This window comes from Pelecanus crispus, chromosome 4 (assembly GCF_030463565.1).
Source record: "Pelecanus crispus isolate bPelCri1 chromosome 4, bPelCri1.pri, whole genome shotgun sequence".
Taxonomy (NCBI): domain Eukaryota; kingdom Metazoa; phylum Chordata; class Aves; order Pelecaniformes; family Pelecanidae; genus Pelecanus; species Pelecanus crispus.
Window position 1 is genome coordinate 40,198,640 of NC_134646.1, and position 19,358 is coordinate 40,217,997.

A 19,358-nucleotide genomic window follows, 5' to 3' on the forward strand; every position below is an offset into this window, starting at 1 on the left:
ATTCAAATCTCAGGATAGTCATTCCCTTAAAGTAAAATAAAGAAAATGGGAATGTTGAATGAAGAACAGAGGTGCCAAACACTGGTAAAGAGGAACACTGAGGAAAGCAGGTGATGACTGTACATTCTACCACCTTCTGATTCTGATTTCAGCCGGATGTTTTATCAGAGGACTTCAGTTTACATAATGTAAAAGGCATTCAGGTTTTTCTTACAATCGCACTTCTGACTTAAATCAAGAAAGTGACTACATCCTTGCATTTTATTTTTATTCAAAGGACAAAAGTTAACACTATGTGGCAGACCAGGAGCTGCCATCCAAAACGCTGCTCAAAACCATGAAGTAACTGTTAAAAGAACAAGTGGGTTAGAGTGGATTTCTTAATACTATGCTTGTGTGTGTGGTGTGGTGTATGTTTCTTTGCTGAGGAGGAGGAGCTGTAAACTATGTATATAGCATTTCTATACACAAGTGTATTAGATGGGACATGATCTTCTCACAGAGCATAAGCATGATTTTGTATATTGGAACTGACCAGCTCAGAACAAGGAACCTGGATTCAGCAGCCGAATGTTATGTGGGAATGGAGGTGTGCATGAGGTGATGTGACTTTTCCCTTAAAGGACAAGAGGTTAAGAAAGCTGTGGCTGCTTCTGTTTTAATGAGGAGGCATTCGAATGAGGCCATGGCTAGAAGTGGAATGGAATGGACATCTGAGATAGGGATTTTGTGGGAAAGCCTTATGGAATTTCTGCTACAAGTTTACATTTGTTGCTGATGCAACTTCAATAACTCTTCTGAGTTTCTGTATGACTGTAATCCTGGGAACTAAACCTGTATCTTGGTGTCATCAAGTATTACTATCTCCGAGGAGTATGAATTTGACAAACTTCTGTGTGATACCAGTGCTGTTAGCGCGTGTCTGTGCACACGTACACCAAGCAATTGGCACAAACTGAAGACAGTCTTATTGGGGAAATAAAAGACAACAAACAACCCCCCACCAAACCTGTAGTCAAAAGTATTACTTTTTTCCAGCTACTAGTTGTTACTTCTAAGTAGGAATGAAAAAACAGCATTGTTTGAAGTAAAATGAAATGTAGGGGGCAAACCCCAATATTTGATAGTGCTATGAATGTTTGCCATTACCCTTTTTGATTCTACAGAAATCTTGAACTATCATCTGGGTGCCTTTCCTTAATGGGTTAACTACTCTGAGACCAGAAACTACTTCTCCACTAGTTGATACTGGCCTTCTGTGTTTCTAGAAAGCAAAATAAAATTTTGTATTTTACTGTTTTCATGTGGTTGATACCATGAATGTAAAAAAAAAAAAAAATTTACTTTTATTGCATAAAGCACTGTTAAGCTGGATATGAAACTGTGGACCAGACTGAGGAAGGAACAAAGGATCAAAACAAACATTCTTAAAGAAATGGAAATCTCAATGTTGGACTGTTCTGTTGTGAGCCAGCAGGAATGAGGTGTCTGAAATTGTCAGCTTGCAAGCAAATTGCTAGTAACACAATTGCTTGGGAATAGTGAATACTAATAAGAAACTCCTGGTCACCGGTTGTGATTTCTCCTCATTGGTGATTACAGATTTTTAACACTGAAGGGACACACTTTTATTAAAAGTGGTTTTATTTCCTACTACCTTGATGTTTGGACTTTTCTACAGTAAACTTTCAATGATTTGAAATAATGAAATGTGCATATTGTGAGTTGTTTAAATGTGATGGGGGTCTTGATTAACCTTGTGTTGCTTTTTGAGGGAAACAGGTAGACTGACCTACTGTGAAGAGAGGTTGTTTCCAAGTGGAGGGATACTTATTCTGATACAATGCTTCTAAAGCTATTCCTTATATGCTGGGTTTCTGACCTGACATTCCAGATGTTTCTTTTATCGCATTTTCATACTTGTCCCTAGTATTCTGCCTAAAAAGGCTAAAATCTTTTTATGGTTCAGGTTTTCTCCTACTGCTTATAGTTAAGCAAACTTTTCATATCTTTGGTCTGTGAATCCTTCTATCTGCTGGAAAGTAAACTTACCTCTGCATATAGCTGTTAGCAGATATCACTCTCTATTCCACAAGGTTAAGGCAAAGTAAGAACCGTAGAGCAAGTCACATATTCCTAAACTACCCCTGTGATGGAGAGTGTGTGTGTCCGCATGTGTAAGACTATGAAACCGCTTCCCTGAGTGTATATAGAAACCTCATGTACTTTCTCTATTTCATGTCACTCTTACATAGTAGCAGAGTTCATTAAAAGTCAATTCATTAAAAGTCAATTCCAGTTCTCTTAAACTATTAGTTGGGTTTTTATCTGAACAGACTGACAATTCTTCAAAGAAGTATGTGCTAACATAGAAATATGTGCTTTTGTTTTTATAGAGTGCACTAGGGAAGTCAAAGGTCAGCCGACATTCAGTGATTTCAAGACTAATACCATGATCAGTAACACCTGATTTTACTACATCAACTATTATTAAAAAAAAAAAAGTCTGCCTTTTGGCAAGACATCAAATTAACCGATGGTCAAAAGCACTTGGATTTTCTTCAGCCCAGGCTAAAACTTCATAGTTCTTGCTGCTTTCTCTAACATTTTGCTGCTCTTCACAAATTACGTGATGAACTATCTTGTTCTCACGGTTTTAGTTTTGGGGGAAAGAAAATCCAGAATGAAAGCTGATTATTACCTTTAAAAGGCTTTAGACTAAAGAAAGTTAAATACATGTTTTCCCCCTCCACCAAATGTACTACCTCAGTTGACAGGATTCCACCTTCTAGGGCTTTTTTTGACTCCAAGTCTTTAACTTGTTTTTGGTAGCATCTTGCTGTTTATGTAAAATAGTGTGGCATGACAGGGCAGTAAGTATTTACAGATGTGTTGTTAGACATCTTTAGGGCATGTTTCTGTTTTTATTTTAATAGGATGAAAAGTGATATGAATGTACAGATGTGTCTAAAATTGACAATGTAGCTTAATTTTCAAAGATTCCAAAGTTGTTCTTATCAGTATTATGTAGTTTTTTGTAAACTTAAATACATACTTTCTTGGATAAGTGGGAGTGCACAGTCTTTCCAAAATCCCACATAAATGCAGTTTACACAGTGCAATTTAAAGAATGTATGCTTTTTTTTCAGGCAAGGCTAAACCTTCATACACAGAGGGGAGGAATGAACTGCGAAATTGTAGTATTTAATCTAAATGAATTCTTTAACCCCAAATGATACTGAGAGCTAAACATTTTAGTTTAGGTAGGTACTCGCTGAACTAATGTATACAACTTTCTTTTGACCAAAAGAAACCAATAGACACTGATTCTGTAATTCACATTTCTAATGGCATCCTCCAGAGTTACAGACTGATACTTTTCCCCACTCCCTACTATATGTATCTTTACTCTTAAAGTCAAAAACCCTTTTCAGACACACCAAACTCGTGTATATAAAGTTTACACAAAATGATCACTTATCCCTCAAGTATAACTTCTACTTCAGTTAAAAGGACACAAATCAAAATTGAGTCTGAACTGTCAAATATACTGTAGACTTTTTTTTTTGAGGTCAAGTGGGCTAATTTGACATACATAGCAGGTTTTCCATAGTAGAAAAAACAATGTGTGTTGCTATTGCATGTTTGGAGAACATAGGCTTTTTTAGGAATGACTGAATACCAATGTCAAACTACATGGGTTTTTTTCTTATAGCTGTTTATGTACGCTATCATTTTGGTCTATTTCTTTGCGGCATTTGGTGCAATAAACTTTCTGAAATGAATGTAAGTGGTATTTTGTATCTTCCTTCTTAAAACTTACTTCTGAAATAGCTGTTGTAGCTGAGATCTAATAGTGCATGGACATCTGATAACTCATTAGCGGAGTAAGTAAATGTTGCAAGAAATGTCTAACAGGAAAGCTTCACAAAATTTCAAACCTGATTGAACACTGTTAGCATCTTTGGAAGCTTTACCCCACTTACATGTGTAAACAAGAGCTCTTACAGTGTGAAAACTAACTGCAAAAAGCAATGGAAAGTGAAGATGCTGACTGTTGGAATAGGTCCTGCAAAGGTTCCACGCACCTGTGTGGCTGGTACTTAGCTCAAGTGCATGTGAAAAGAGCTATCTGAAAAATGCGTTCCTCTTACATAATGTGTCCAATTTTAAAAATTACTTAACAGGGATGAGTGACACCTTGTGTCTACTAGATTATGAATTGGTTGATGGATTTGACATGAATTAGTTTAAAATAAAGAGGTTTTCAATTTGTGTCAAACTCTCCATGACCTGAATTTCTATACAATATTCTGCAGCTTACTGGAAAGTCCTTATATACAAAATAAAAATGGAGGAGAGAGGATCAACTGTAATTATGCTGAACATCTTTGACCAGGTCTGCGGTATAGTCTGATTTGTAGGGTGTAAGCACTTCTTACCTGTAGACTGAAATGTTTGAGGCTTGCTTGTTGGTCAGGTTAACAAAGATTGGAAATAAAACAAAAGCCCAGGAACTTTGGCGTCAAGGACTTTTCACAGTGCTCTGAATACAGTTTCTGGCTTTCTGGTCTGGCTGCAGTAATTATCAACTGGAGCATTTGGAAATAAGTCTACTTATTTTCTCGTGCTCAAAGGTGCTAGCACACACTTGAAGGAAGGAGAAATGTCTGTTGTGTTGTCTACTACAACTCCTGTGTAATTTGTGCTCCTGTTAATACTCCTGTACAAATGGTGACCTGTTATAGAGGTTAGCTAGATTTGGTGTTCATGAGAATGAAAGGGGTTTTTTAGTGTGAAAAATAGTACATCGAACAATGGTGCTGTAGTGAATTGTAACCTCACTCCAGCTTGCTTCTTGACAACTTCTGCAGCTGCCTCCCTCTCTCTAAGTGTGCTTTCATGAGAAGGCTTGAAACACTTTAATAGCTAACCCTGTAACAAGGGGAAGACCCCATTACCCTGTCCGGTCTTCCCTCCTGTCATGCTAGCTGAATCTGCAAGTCGCTTATGCAGTGGCTTGCTCTGTTGCTCGTTGAATCACTCATCTCCAGGTGCAGCATGTTTGCAGAAAACAAGCTGCTGATGGTTGTCTGCTGGGTTAACATTGAATTTGGCTCCAGTAAGTGCTAGCATAAGGGCAATGGAAGAGATGGGGCTCCTAAGCTAGGAACAAGAGAGAAAAGGAGTTGAGACTGCTCCAGCTCCTGCTGTCTTTGATACTTGTGGGCCATTGGATTGGCTCAGCGATTTGGTGGGACAGCAACCGGGGCTTCTACCCAGGCTTTGTAGGACTCCATGAAGCTCCTCTGCTCTGACTTCACTACTTTTAAAAAAATTGTAGTTAAGCTGTTGGTCATATCAACTGGTTTAACTTTTTTCTAAAGGACACTTAGCCAATCTCTTTCAGAATTCATATGATTGGGACTGTGGCAGGTTAGCAAGAGGCCAGATGCGCAGGCTGACCAGTATAAAATGGTCAAGCACTGGGAAAGGGTGGAGACCTGTATTAATAAATACTTACGTGGTATGGCTGAGAGGGCTGCCGAGGAGCTCTTAAAACCAACAGCTGCAAAAGAGAAAATAATACCTAGATTTGAAAAACTCTCAAACTCTGCGGTCAGATTCTGTGATTTGTTCAAAAGATGTGACTTAATAATACAAATATTAATGATCAACTGATTTAACTGTTTTTCCTCTTATATAAATAGCAAGGAGGATCACAGACCCAATGAAGAGATCCTCCTTGTATGTAATGACTTCAAGGCTACAGCAGGCGTAATTAAGCGTGAACAAAATAACTAAGGTTTGTGCCAGAATTCTGCCAGTCTTTCTCCCTCCTTTTCTCTCTAAATGAAGAAGTCGTATAACAGCAAAGCTTTCTGCTAATCATCCATGCACCATATTCTTTGGTTTTTCTGTACATACATGGTTGAAGAGAGCATGACTGAACATATGAAACAGGATTTTGGACATAAAGGACGTGCAGCTGAGTGACAAACCATGAGACTGTGACCTATAGGGCTTCTGATCCCATATAAAATTAGCTTAAGTGGCCACATGCTAGTAATCCACATGCTGGAAAATGACTCTTATAATAGTTGCAGTCAGTTGTCTGGCACAATCCCAAAGCTAAAACAGTTTAAGCAGTACAAGTAGAGTAGCATCTTGTCTTGAAATCCTAAAGGTCAACGCAAGGCCGAAGGGCTTAGGAGTGACAGTCAAGCACTTAAAAATAAATATAATCTCATAAACTGGATTTCCTCCGTTTTGAGCTACAGGAGAGATTCCACCGTGATCTGGCAAAATGGTGTTTCCCACCAAGAAAGCCAGCTCTCCCTCCTACGGGCAGAGAGATGTTTGCAAATGTGGAAATATGAAGTGATGCTTAGGTCTGCTTGAGATCTTCCCAGGGAGTGGTTGTGCTGTCTGATAAGAGTGCTGTGGGGTCAAGAGCTGGGACATTTGGCTCACAAAACTGTTTTCCCTTCCATTGGATTGAATTCCAACCCTGTGTATAAAAAAAAAATGTTTCAAATATGTCCTTAAGTTTAATTAGTATTTTACCTTTATTTTACTACCTCATCTCTTTTTCCCTAGGTAAAATGAGCCTGGGTAGTTTTCTCTTATTTTCTGTGCATTACTGTGACATAAATGTTTTCACTTCATTTTCTACAGTATTGTATCACCTTTTTCTTTTTAAGATCTGCACGGTCACTGTTGGCCTTAAGATGGACAAGTCTCCTAAAATTGTTTACTTTAGCTTTAAAAAATATAGGGGTTTTGAATTGAGCATTTTTTTGTTGAACTATTTGTGATTCCCTAAAACATACAACTTTTTTGACATTAAAACATGGCCACACCATGAGCAATGTGAAATTAAAAATCACATTTCCAAGCCATCAGCTCCTCCCATCCTCTGTAGGGGATGGGCTTATGTGAGGGCACTACAGTCGTGGTGCAAGCGCTTTAATTCTTCAGGTTTGTTTCTAATAGACAAAATATACCTTATCTTTTGATTTGGGAAGCAGAGGTGCCTGGGATGCCCGAATCATTGCAGCCTGTTTGCTGCGTGGGTGAAGACAGCCATGGTAGCTGCCTGAGTCGCAGGCTAGCCTGTCCCTTGCATGGTGGCCTTGTTCAAGAATATAGGGAGTGGGCTGCCTGGCGGGAAGATAAACCAAAATGGAGTTAGCACTGAGGGAGAACTAACCTTTTTCCTTTGCCCCGCTCTTAACCATAATTGCACTTCTGGCTGTCTCCTGGCAGGGTTTGGCGTCCCTAACGTGAAAGGGTGACTGAATGCGAAGGCTTGTTGAGCAGGGTCCTCTGCATGCCTACCTGATGCGATGCCCAAAGTGAGCGACGAACTGACCTCTGTCAGCGCAGTACAACTGGGGACGTAACTTAGACACCAATATTTCAAGTGAGCTTGTCAGGCCTCTGGTATCTAAACCATTTGTGTTAGACCTAGCTATGGCTACACCCCAAAGGTAGACAGCCGCCTCTGGTTTTCCATGTGCAATTTTCTTCCCACAAGAATGCAGGAGCCTCTCCTGTTGCTCAGCAGTGGGTAAACACCAAAAGCAAAAGATGCAAAGCCCATTTGTAATGTTGCTAAATAAATTCTGAGTGTCGTAGGTAATTCATTGGCTAGTGGGAGCGGTTGGAGTAGTTGGGCATTATTATATGCTTGAATTAAAGAAGCTCTGAAGAAGACGTGGTGACGTCCCAGATGTGAGTGCCTATGCTCTTGGTAGATGAGGAAGCTGGTAACTCGGGAACGCTGTTCTCATCTTTAAAAGGTTCCTGTACTGAGCCTTGTGATGTTCAAACTACAGTGCTGCTAATCTAACTAGTTCATCTCTGGGATCACACTAAACTTTACAAGAAAGCTGACTTGCCGCCTCCTTCCCTTGCTTCTTTTTAAATGAGTATTCTCTGCTTTTCTTCTAAATATATGAAGCTTTTTCTGCATGTCTATTTTTGTGGCTAGCAACTGCTCTGCCAGCCCTGGAGAAAGCTGATATAGACTTCACGATTTGTTCTGAGGAGATTTCAAACCTTGGTCTGGCCGGAGAGCTAAGAGCTGGGTGGTCCCATCTCGAGAGCCAAGGCACCTAGAGGAGGGGTCCCTAGAAATCGCTGGCCCGATGAACCCCAGCGGCAAAGTGCACCTGCAGGTCGGCTCGCTGCTGGTTGCTGAGTATCGCTAAGTGTCACTCTTTCCCCAACAAAATGGGACTATTCTAAACAGCATGTAACTACAATTTTGCACACAGATGAGCTTGCTCGCCGTCTGGGGTGAAGTCTCTGGCAGCATCAGACTATGCTTTAATTGTAACGCTTCCAACGGTTTGATGGTGGTTGGCTGCCAACACGCACACCGCTGCCCTTTTTCTCAGAGCTCTGACACTGAGCTGGGTTGCATTGTGGTTGAGGTTGAAACATGACTGTGAACTTTAGCGTGGAGGACTTGCTCGAGTTAAATGCAGTTTTACGTGCTCTGCGATGATATATAGCGCAGAGCGTCCTGATAGCACAGCTTGGCAGCGTGGCACTACGCAGCAATAGTGAGATGGTCTCTGGATTCACTAAACCTGTCTCTAGTCACTCTGTAACACATCTTAATCTCAGTACCATGCCGAGTTAACCACACTGATTAACCATTCCTAATTCTTGATTAAGCTTGGCTGGTGGCAGGTCAGGAATTTTCAGCCTGTGTCTGTGGCTCAGCATAAAAGCAGCTCGTGTTTGTTTTCTCAGCATTCTAGTAATTACCACTGTTCATTAAAAAAGGATGAGGCAATTCGCCAAAAGTATGCAGGGAGGCTGTGGCAAAGGTTCGTACCTGATCTTCTGAGTCCTAAAATAATGCCTTTGTCATTGGACAGTCCTACTGGCCAAGCTGGGGTGGGGGGGATGCATACACCTCCCTTTTCCCTTCCTGGCAGTTGCTTTAAAGAGTCAGAGACATAGTGTCTGGCATCCAGTCATCTGTCTTTTGGGAAAGAAAAAAGAGAAAAAGAGTTCTCTCATTCTTATATACTGCCTCAAAAGCTTATTGTGTACAATTGCAATTGTGCCTATAAGGATAGCTTAGCTGAAAGTATCTGCTATATGGATGCTGCCAAAGAAATGTATTTTGGTTTTCCAAACACCTGCTTCTTTGCTCTTATGCATCTTTATTTTTCACTTGGGATGCATGAATGATGTGGGGAAAAGTAACTCATGACAAGCTGCAGAACAACACTTCGTGAGAAATAGCAGGAGTCAGTAACCACTCAAGAGAAGTGCTAGTTTTTAGAAAAATAAAGGCAGAATTGAAAGATCAAACTTGTCTCCGAGTGAGTTTCTTGTTGAGGCAGTGGGAAGGTGTTACAGGCAAGCATGTGGACTGTACAAGATGTTAACTCACTCCTTTGCAGAAACAGTTTCTGCACTAGCTTTTATGCATTGATGTGCAGGTATCTGCAATGAATGTTCTGCTGTGGCAATGTAGCGTCTTTATATCTGTCTATTTTAATATAAAAGAGTGATATAATGCAGTTTGGCTCTGAAGTACGCACGTGAGCTGAAATACTGGAACCGGTGTTATCGCTTTAAACTATGTGAAAGGATAGAGGCAGGAGGAAATATAAGAAGAATGAGCAAAAAAGTAAAATTATGGGTCATAAATGCCACTTGACTCTGTACCAGTGTCTGTTATGAGTTCCTGATTCAGTCTTGGTGCTGCTTATTTTATTTTAATCCATGTGGTGGGAATCAGAAGATGAAAAGCAACCATGACCAGACAAGATGTGACTGTCATTCTGTAAGGGGATAAATTGCCATGGCAATCCTGGCCGTTGTTGGTGGGGAGCTGGCTGATTTTGGCCAGCTGCTGGGTAGCTGGAGATGGTGGGTGCCCTTGAGGATAAGGTGCCTTTTGGATAATTAGACAAACATACAAACTGTGTCTCGAAACAAAGGATATTAAATTATTTCTTTCTGCTGCTTGAGATTAAGTAGTGGCTCTTGTAAAAATGAGTGGTTGAGAGGCACCACTTGTTTCTGAAGAACAGCAAATGACAAACCCAGTTGGAGTCCGAGTTTTTCTCACATGTCAAGGGGAAGAAATGCGAGGTTTGACAGCGAGAGAAAGAGAAGGCTAGGCACCTGCGATGGGAAGGAATACTGTTTATAGAATTATAGAGTAGTTTGGGTTGGAAGGGACCTTTAAAGGTCATCTAGTCCTACCCCCCTGCAGTGACCAGGGACATCTTCAGCTAGATCAGGTTGCTCAGAGCCCTGTCCAACCAATAAGCACATTGTTTTGATCTTTGTGCTCATCGGATGAGTTTGGGTCTCTGAGCTCATCACCCAAGTGTGCGGGTGCTACTGCCAGTGCAAGGGAAGTGGCTGCAGCAGGTGAAGAGGACAACAGGTCTGCCCCTTTCAGCGTAGTTCACTTAAAGCAGGGGTGAAATGGGAATCCTGGGCAGTGAGTTTCACATTAGTTAAGCTAATCTACTGCGGATCATTCGTGCTTGCTGGTGGAAATCTACCCTTACCTACCTGCTTGCAGTAGGGGTCAGATGAGAGCTACTACTGATGCCTGGAGAATGCATAGCCAGGTGTTGAAAATGCGAGGGAGAAGCACGACTCCCCTTTCCAGCATCGCCTGCCCATTACTTCTGCTTAGCTGTAACATGAAAACTGCACCCCGAAGGATGGGTGAAGTAACAGAGCTACAGCTGGCTATAATATCGAAACACGTGTTTTGTGGGACTGGTGCCAAGTCAATTCTCCTTTTCCCCAGCTGCAGTTAGTGTAAAAGCTGGTTTCAGATTGCTTGCCTAGCTCTAGATTGGCACCAGATAGCTCAGCTTTGCAGACCTATTACCCTTCGTGGTATGTCATATCGGACCTGATTGTTATTCCACCGGAGACTGTCTAAGGTAACCTGTTGAAATATACCCTTATTGTTCCCTTCCTCACCACAGAAGCCCCCTGTGAGGGTAGCTGCCATTATTTCTGACCTTAATAACACTCTAACAAGAGGAGTAACTCCTGGAAAAGTGCAGAATATATTAATCGTGTTTCCAGTTTGTGACTCTGCCTCCTGATCGTTACAGAGCATCGACAGGGACATGGAGCTGGCGATGGACATCAGTGGGAGCGGGACCCAGCAATCCAGCCGAGCATCTCCCACAGCTGTGAAAACTGTAGAAGGGCATCATGTAGCTCTTGTTTCCTTCAAAAGTGGAGTCCCGGTTCCACGTGAGTTATGACCACAATTGTCAGTGCTCCAAGTGCCGGCAAAGCAAGCTGCTGATAAATTAGGTGTAGTAGCGGCAGCTGCAAAATTGCTGTTCTGCTGGCTGGGGAAAGGCAAAGTCATTAGAGAATTGAGATGAACTGCTAAGCGTATTTTGCGCTCAGAAGGCAGCTTTGTAGGAATTATAAGGAGGACAATGCCGTATAAAAGTTTTTCTAACTTCTGCTGGAGCTACAGCTGTTGTTCTTCAGGCCTAATACTCTTCCATGCAATGAACTGCCCCCACTCAGCTTCTTCAAATAGGATCAAAAGGGTTGGCCGGAAAAATCCATAAAGAGGTGGAACAATTTGAAGAAGAATGCAAAGGCTTTGAGCAGTGGCTGCTTGGAAGTCAAGGTCAAATCATGCCTTAATAGCTAAGAAAACACTCCATAGTTCAAAGGTCTTAAATCAGAACCTAACAGTCATGACTGGGTAGAAGACAAGAGTCCACATCTCTTTTTAAACTCCTGTCCAGTGCATGGAAAAGTGGCTGTATGCTGCCAACAGAGAATAAGAAAATGTTGCCTCCTCTTTCAAAGCTTTTTGCTGAGGTGAGATTGGGGCTTCACACTAGCTAGCCTATAAAAAAATCAGGAGGAAACCCCAAAGTAGTAGTAATCACTCAAGCTATGCTGTGTTTGGGGCATGGGAGTCCCACTGGAACTGGAATTAATGATATCAACTTTTAAATTGTTTTTCAGATTTGTACTTCAGTGTAACTTGTCCTCAGTTATTTTGGTCGCATGTCCCTCCAGTTCAGGATTTGTAACCGCTATGGTGCTATTTGTGCCTTCTGCAGTGTATTATTTCAGTTATACATTAAGTGTAGCAAATCTTAAATTTCTGTAATTTACTTTGCAGCTAGCTTCCTTTGCCCAAGCTAACTGGAAGCTATTAAAAACTTGCCTTAAAATCAGCAACAGAAATAAAGCTGCCTTCTGTGTTTCACTCTTGCTGGCATCCAATGCTTCCTGGCACAGTAAAAATTCAATTTAAAATTACCTGTAAATGTGACAGCTGCACATCTGAACTTTGAAATGCTAAAACTTTGAAATAAAAGCATTTTGTTAGTGTAGGTCTGATACTGTGCCATCTTCAGAAATCGCTCAGACCTAACAGAAGTCTGTTTTGCTGGGCAGCTGACTGCTACCTGGTCAATACACAGTAGACTTAAGTAGACCTCTGAGACTAGTTCTCTATGCATTTCTCACTCTGGAGTTCATGAGCAAGACTTTACAAGCTCTGAAATCAAAAGACGTGACTCTTCTAAATCAGCTCTCATGAAGAGTGGATGCCCAACCACAGCCTCTGTGTCAGGATACAGTTTTCTCCTGTGTGTTGTGCCAGTGTCTGTAGGGCTGCAGCAGAGCTCTGGGCTTAGGCTTGACCTTTCTCCCTCAGGTCTAAAACCAGACCATGGGCTACTGGCAGCATGGCCCATTGTAAGGGTGTGAATGTTCGTTTCCCCCATCTGAGCCCCCAGATGAGTCCTCCTCTCTTGCATTGGTGACACTGTGCTCCTGCAGCACAGAAAAAGGCAATGCAACTGCAGGTGAGCGGGTGGTGGCTGCCAGAGGCACGTGACCAAAGCAATGATTTAGTCCTTTAACTTGACAGATGTAGCCTCTTTCACCATCTCCATCTGTCCTGGGACTGTGAGCCTCTTAGCACACTGCAAAATTCCTCAACAATGGTAGTTCCTCTTTCCCAAAGGTAGAATAAGGTGAAAAGCTGGCCCCTCAGCCTGTGGTTCAGCATAGCTTCCATGGGGCTACAGGGCAGAGTACGTGGCTGATGCATTTCTCTTTCACAAGACTGCCTGTGCCGTGGTACAAAGCTGTCTTACTCCCAGGGGCTGGCCTTACTGAAGTTTCGGGACATGGTTTAGTCTAGTCTACCCTTGATTGGTTTAGAGTAGACTTGGTAGTGTAGGTTAATGGTTGGACTGGATGATCTTAAAGGTCTTTTCCAACCTAAATGATTCTAGGATTCTATGATTCTAAGTTAGATATGTGCCTTCCTTTATCAAACTGCTTTCTGGGTTTTCTGCACGTTTCACAAGACAGCGGAGTTACTGGTGAGTAAAATTTACAACCAGATCCCCGGCCCCATTAGAAAACCAAAGAGGAATCACAAGGCATTGTGTGCGTTTGAAAAATTAGTTTTTAGGTGTTCTGACACGAGAGTTTAACTGATGCTAATGTCAATGTTGTTTTTTTTTTTTTTTAATAAACTCTTTGCAGCTGAAAAATGTGTCCACTGCAACAAAACAAAAAGCTTAACCTGCAGAAATGAAGCGTCTGCAGCCGGCAGTTCAGCTGTTTAATAAACTCCCTCAGCTAACAGCCTGTATCCATGCTGTCTTAGTATGTGAAAAATGTGCTCAGTGCCACAGTGATGTCATGAGCCCCAAGCTGATAGCTGCTTATGGCTTCCAGCTGGGCTGCTGAATGCTGGAAGGCACCACAAGCCAAGCAGATCCTGGTTTCGGTGGAAGCAGCATCCAAAACCTACCTAATTTCCAATGTCTCCTGACCCAAATCCCTGATTAGCCAGGAAAACGTTGACCTTCTCTGCTATAGCTCAAATACAGCAGCTTTCTGCTCATTTTTGTGAGCCCCCCCGCCTTGCCGATTGCTGCAGTTGGCTCAGTTCAGGTGACCTTACTGTGGTGACTCAGATAACTGGTGTCCACTATTGCAGCTGAAATCTGTGCTATTGGAGAAGGTCTGATGTGAGGCTGGCTAAGAGAAAGGGGCCAAATTTAGGAAGAATTTGTGTTCTGGTGAGAGGAAAAACTCCAGGGAGATGTTTAATCACTGCAGATCAAGTGATATTATCAGTAAAGTTTTTTTATCCTTTGTGTTAATAACAAAATGTCATGCTACGTGGATGTGCACTGATCAAGTTACTCTGGTCTCTTACAGTCCAGAATTCTTTCTTTGCTAACCCTACTCTCTCTATAATATTTTTTCCTCCTGTTCATCTTGGCGTATCTAAAATTAGATGACCAGCTTTCCTAGGCAGGCACCTGTCCATGCTTATAAAGTTTCTGGTGTACTATTTGAAGGCCACAAATAGATTAGTTAGCTCTTTCCCTTACTGTACGGTCTCAAAAGGGAAACTGCTGAGACAAGATCTTTCAGGAATGTAAATGGCTCCCTTTGTCTATGCTACAAATGAAGAAACAAAGATAAATGTCACCCACGGGTGACTTCTTTGGAGACTGCTCGAGTCCAGCCGGATTGCTTTGGTTCAGGCATTCCAAGCCAACACCGTTTTCATATCTGAATTAGCAAATCGGGGATTTAACTGATGAATATGGTGCATGTATTTTCAACAGATCACATATGTATTAGGGGTTCGGCTACAGTACAGGGTTTGAGGATTAGTGGAGTGCTTCTTCCTGGTCTGAAGGCTGGACTGGAAGGCAGAAGATGACTGATGGTGAAAACCAGTTTTCCAGGCCAGGTGATGTGAAGAGGGCAGTGTGCTCTGTGACCTGCCCTCGAGCGGGGTGTGCAGGTGAGCACAGCTTAGCATACGTGTTTGCACACACTAGTTTTCAAGAATTCTGGCTCTTTTGTGGTGAACGTTCTTCGCATCACTTCAGACAGGACGATTTGCGATGTGTGTGGTCTTTCTTCTTTTCAGGTAGGTAACACGCAAACCATGGTGGCACATCCAGGCTGCAGTTTCAGAAAAATTGCTTGAATTTAATGTCGATGAAAATCTAATGTTCCAACTTTGAGTCAATGCGTCATGTGTCAGGCTTTCAGCAGCATTAACTTGCCAATACCTATAATAAAATCCTTATCCATCTGGCTATCCTTCACCATAAAACCAACAAAAAAAATCTCAGCTACTATCCAACCCTAAACCTGTTTTCTTACTGAACTAATCTGGATGTGTCATATGCCATTTAAAAGCTCATATCAATAACAGAGTTATAATCGGTGCTTTTGTTTGAATATTTTGCCATTTAGAGCACTAATTTTCTCTCAAAATTTGCTTTGAGTAAGAGAGCATCAATTACCATTTTTTTTTTCCTAAGTTGCATGGATAATTGATGTTTAAGATGTACACAGCCAAAAAAGCCTGTATGTAACTGATAGGAGGAAGAATTTATATCCACACAGCAGTTATTCTGTAAGGGGACCAGAATTTCTAGGTTGTCAACTCCTTGTTGATTATTTGCATTCCTCCTGTGCTTTGCCCAACAGTCAAACCTGATTGTCTGTTAATGCTGCTACAGTAGGGATTTTTTATTACATTGGAAAAAAGAAATTAAAATAAAATTAAGGTTGCAGAAGACAACATGAGGGAAATGAGAAAGCATGTTTTTCCCCGCTGGATTTTTGTAGCTGTTTGCTAGACAGCAGAGGTATGTTGAGGCTCAAGAGCTGTCTGTTCATTGTCAAATTCTGAAACAAAGTGTGAGAGAGGACTGATTAAAGACCTCTTCACTTCCCACCTCTACCTCTCCAGCTTCTGCCTTTTCCCCCACCCTCTGCTCCTGCTGTTGGTTTTGGGCTTTTCTGCTCTCATCTTTTTCCATCTTCACAGCCCCCTTCTCTCACTTTGCATTATTTTCATACTTTCTCATCTTTAGACTGTTCTGTCTTTTCCCTGTTCAAAGGATGTGGAGCACATGCAGTACTGGGGATATTCACTGAACTTAGGTGACAAATTCTTATAGATTGCTTCTGAGAGTGATGAACTGCTTGCCCCAAGCTGTAGGGCTTGGTCAGGTGGAAAGTGCAAACACACAACCTCGTCATGGTGGCAAACTTGGAGAATTTCAGGTGTCCTTTCTGGAGTTACTAGGTGTGAGAGCTAACAGAATCCATTCCTTTTACTTGTGTTTTATAATAAAGGGAAAGCAATGTACTTTTCCATTCCCCAGTTTCTGAGATAAAGTTGATCCATTATAGCTGAATCTTTTAACAAATGTGACTGCCCATCCACTGTTAGCCATTGTAATGGAATCGTTTCTTTGGAAAAGATATAAATCACAAAAAATTAGTTCCTTAAAAGGAATTATAATTACAGGTGCTGCTGCCTCTACTACTTGACATACAGAAACCTGACTTACTTTAAGATATCATTTAGGACAAAAAAAGAGAAGAATTAATATCATAGCAGTACTATATTTCTCCCCATCTATCTGGACTGATGAGTACTCATCTTTTTGCTTGGACAACATTTTAAAAAGACAAAAATTTAGCCAATACAATCAGCAAAATTCTCCTTCTTAATTAACTAAGTGCCCAAGAGACAAATGGACAAAGAGCTAGGCTCTTGTATTCAAGAGGAGGTTGCAGATTAAATGATGCAATAAATTTACCCCGGGTTAAAAGCAAATTTTCTTCTAGCGTAAAAATCACCTTTAAAAGATGTTGGAAACTTTATAGGATGCAGGCTAAAATGATAGGAAATAACACTTTAGAGCTATGGATGAGATAATGCAGAAGTGTTATATATCTATGGCAGTGTCCTTTGCACCATCACTGGAAACAGACTGCTGTGGCTGCAGTCTTCTAGGTGGAGAGAGGAAACGCCCTAAAATGGCAGTTTGTCTAAAATATTTAAAGTTTAGTATCAAGTAGCTGTCTTCTAAATAGATGCTGTGGAAAGTTGTGCACAATTAGGTAAACTGCTAAAACTGATAGTTACCGTTTTTTCCAAGATTATTGTTTCTCCTGATGAGACCCTTAACAGTGCATTTCCCATATGTTATCCACTTTATGGAACTGTATGTCTTATTTCACATATGCCTTATTTTAAGTATTCAGTAGTATGCATTTTTAACTTATGACCAAATATTTCATCATCTCAGAAGGTAGGTAAATACTATTTGTCTCATTTTTGTAGCTAAGGCAGCTCGGGAATGGACAAGTCAATGCTTTGTGATATGATATATTGGCATTTTGCTTGTGACTAGCAGCCTCCTCAAAACTGAAAGCATGACCTTTTGTGAAATGGCATTCTTTTATTGAACAAATGTGGTTTTAATGTATTCTGTTATAGCTGTTTGCTGTTGTGATTATATGAAATTGAACTGCCTTTTGCAACAGTGAAATCTAAGGTGGGAACAAAGCGACTGAGCTGATTGTGACTCTTTCTTCTGCAAATCTGCAAAAGGATTTGTTGTAGCCTGTGCAAATCAGTTGCTGCAAATATTAAATCTCAACTTCCACAGTTTTGCTACAGGGTAGCCTGAAGTCATGAGGTAGTGATATGAGAAATGAGAGAAACTTGAGCTGCAATGTTTTCATGAATTCATTTTTTTTTAAAGTAGAAACATTTAGTCAAGCCAAGTAAATCCTTACTTATTTGCCTGCAATTTTAACTCAAACTATAAACCAGCAGTGGCTGGGAACAGGTCATGTGAGTTCTTTGTGAAACCCCTTTATGCAAGAAACAACATCCTCTGTCCCTCAGCTGAAGGCTGAGAAAACAGCAAGTCAAATTTCTGCTTATACCAAAACCCCACTTCTCGGTAGTCCTGCAGCAAGCACAGCGTCAGCAATTGTAATTTCTACATTCTGACATTTCTAACTTGGAGGAGGGGAGTGAGAAGGGTAGGGGAAATCTATTTTTTTTTAGAGAAAAATGGAAGATATGTTCATTACCGAGAATGAGGACAGTTTATCAGAATATCAGCAGAGGGCACAGACAAGAAAATTTTTGTAGTTCATCACATAAAACAAAAATATGTTCTAGGTCTTGTACATAAAGTGAACCTTCAAGATTTGAATCAGCTTGCAGCTGACAGTGTGAAGGTAGGAAAACTAACTTCTCCATTGGGAACAACACTGTGTACAGTGAGACGTGACAGCTATGAGCTGGAACTGCCGCCTTCATCTCTGAACATGTCTGTGTTTTGAACCATTTTGCTGCGGCTCACTTCAACAGATATAGCTAAGTACATAGGTAAAGCTCAGAAGAATACCACCATAGCCTTATCAGTAGCCTTGGTTGTATCCATGGAGATAGAAGCTGTTGGGAAAGTACATGACCTCTTCATCACAAAGAACTGTGAGATGCTAATTATTGAGATTTTCATTATTTCTTTTTGTCTAAAAGGAAGATACCAGGAAAAATACATTAACATTGGGAAGAGAAAGACTGTCATTAGTAAATTCTGGATTAAAAAATTGGCATAGACTATTGTATGAATACACGTGGAGGGAAACTGAAGGCCAGCCGGACCCAGTAGGGGCTCCCCAAGGCATTTGTGACTTGAGATCCACTTAGGACATAGCTCAGGTTGGTGGCTTCTGGGTCTGTTTGTGAGGATGTGTCTCGAAAATGTGCCTGGCTTTGACAGATCCTTTGTCTTCCTCTTCCAGAACAACTCACAGCCCATCCAGGGGTTATCTCCATGGTATCCAATCCTAACTGACCTCTGCATAGGGAGGCAACTGCCAGCATTTCCTACAGCAACCATGTGATGGCTGGATGCAGTTTGGCAGCTTTGTGTGTCTGACTCACAGTGGATCTTGGCCTGAGGTTTTCTTTCTTTTGTTTTGTTGCCTTCTTATGTTTGCGTGTTTAAATTAAACACTATGAAGTAATGAAGAAGAAGGATGATCTTGTGGTTAAATATATTCAAGTGGCAATCTGGAACTGGGAACTATTTCTGGCTCCACCACATCTATGGCCAAGGACAAATAGTTTCAGATCTCTGGGTCTCAGGGTTTTCCCATTTATAAGATGAGGATGAAAGCCCTCTGTGGGTGACTGAATGGCTTGAGTGCTTTGATTCCCAACAGAAAGAGCTAGAGAAAATAAAAAAAAAAGGATTTCCAAATTGATAGTTAAGATAGATAGCAGATAATTATTCTGTCACTGGCTCTCTGCACTCTGCCAGAGCAGTTCAGTGAGAAAGAGGATGCCCTGCGCTACCCGTCCTGCACCCTGCGTGCCACAGCTGGTCTACTGCATGGCGAGACAGGCAGGTGCTGATCTACATGCCAGTGAGACCTGAGACAGAAAGTGATACACATGTAAGAGTTTATTTTCTTACCTCACTCTGTAGGTGTATCTGAAC

At 41.2% G+C, this 19,358-nt stretch overlaps 1 protein-coding gene across 1 annotated transcript in view; it reads right to left on the reverse strand.

Moving 5' to 3' along the window:
- Nucleotides 1-5,040: 5,040 nt before the first annotated feature.
- SPMIP2 (sperm microtubule inner protein 2) overlaps nucleotides 5,041-19,358 on the reverse strand; it is a 38,809-nt gene continuing 24,491 nt past the window's right edge. The window contains 3 exon segments of the mRNA XM_075709494.1: nucleotides 5,041-5,166; nucleotides 5,525-5,569; nucleotides 7,008-7,164. Of these exon segments, the coding sequence (XP_075565609.1) occupies nucleotides 5,041-5,166; nucleotides 5,525-5,569; nucleotides 7,008-7,164 (328 nt within the window).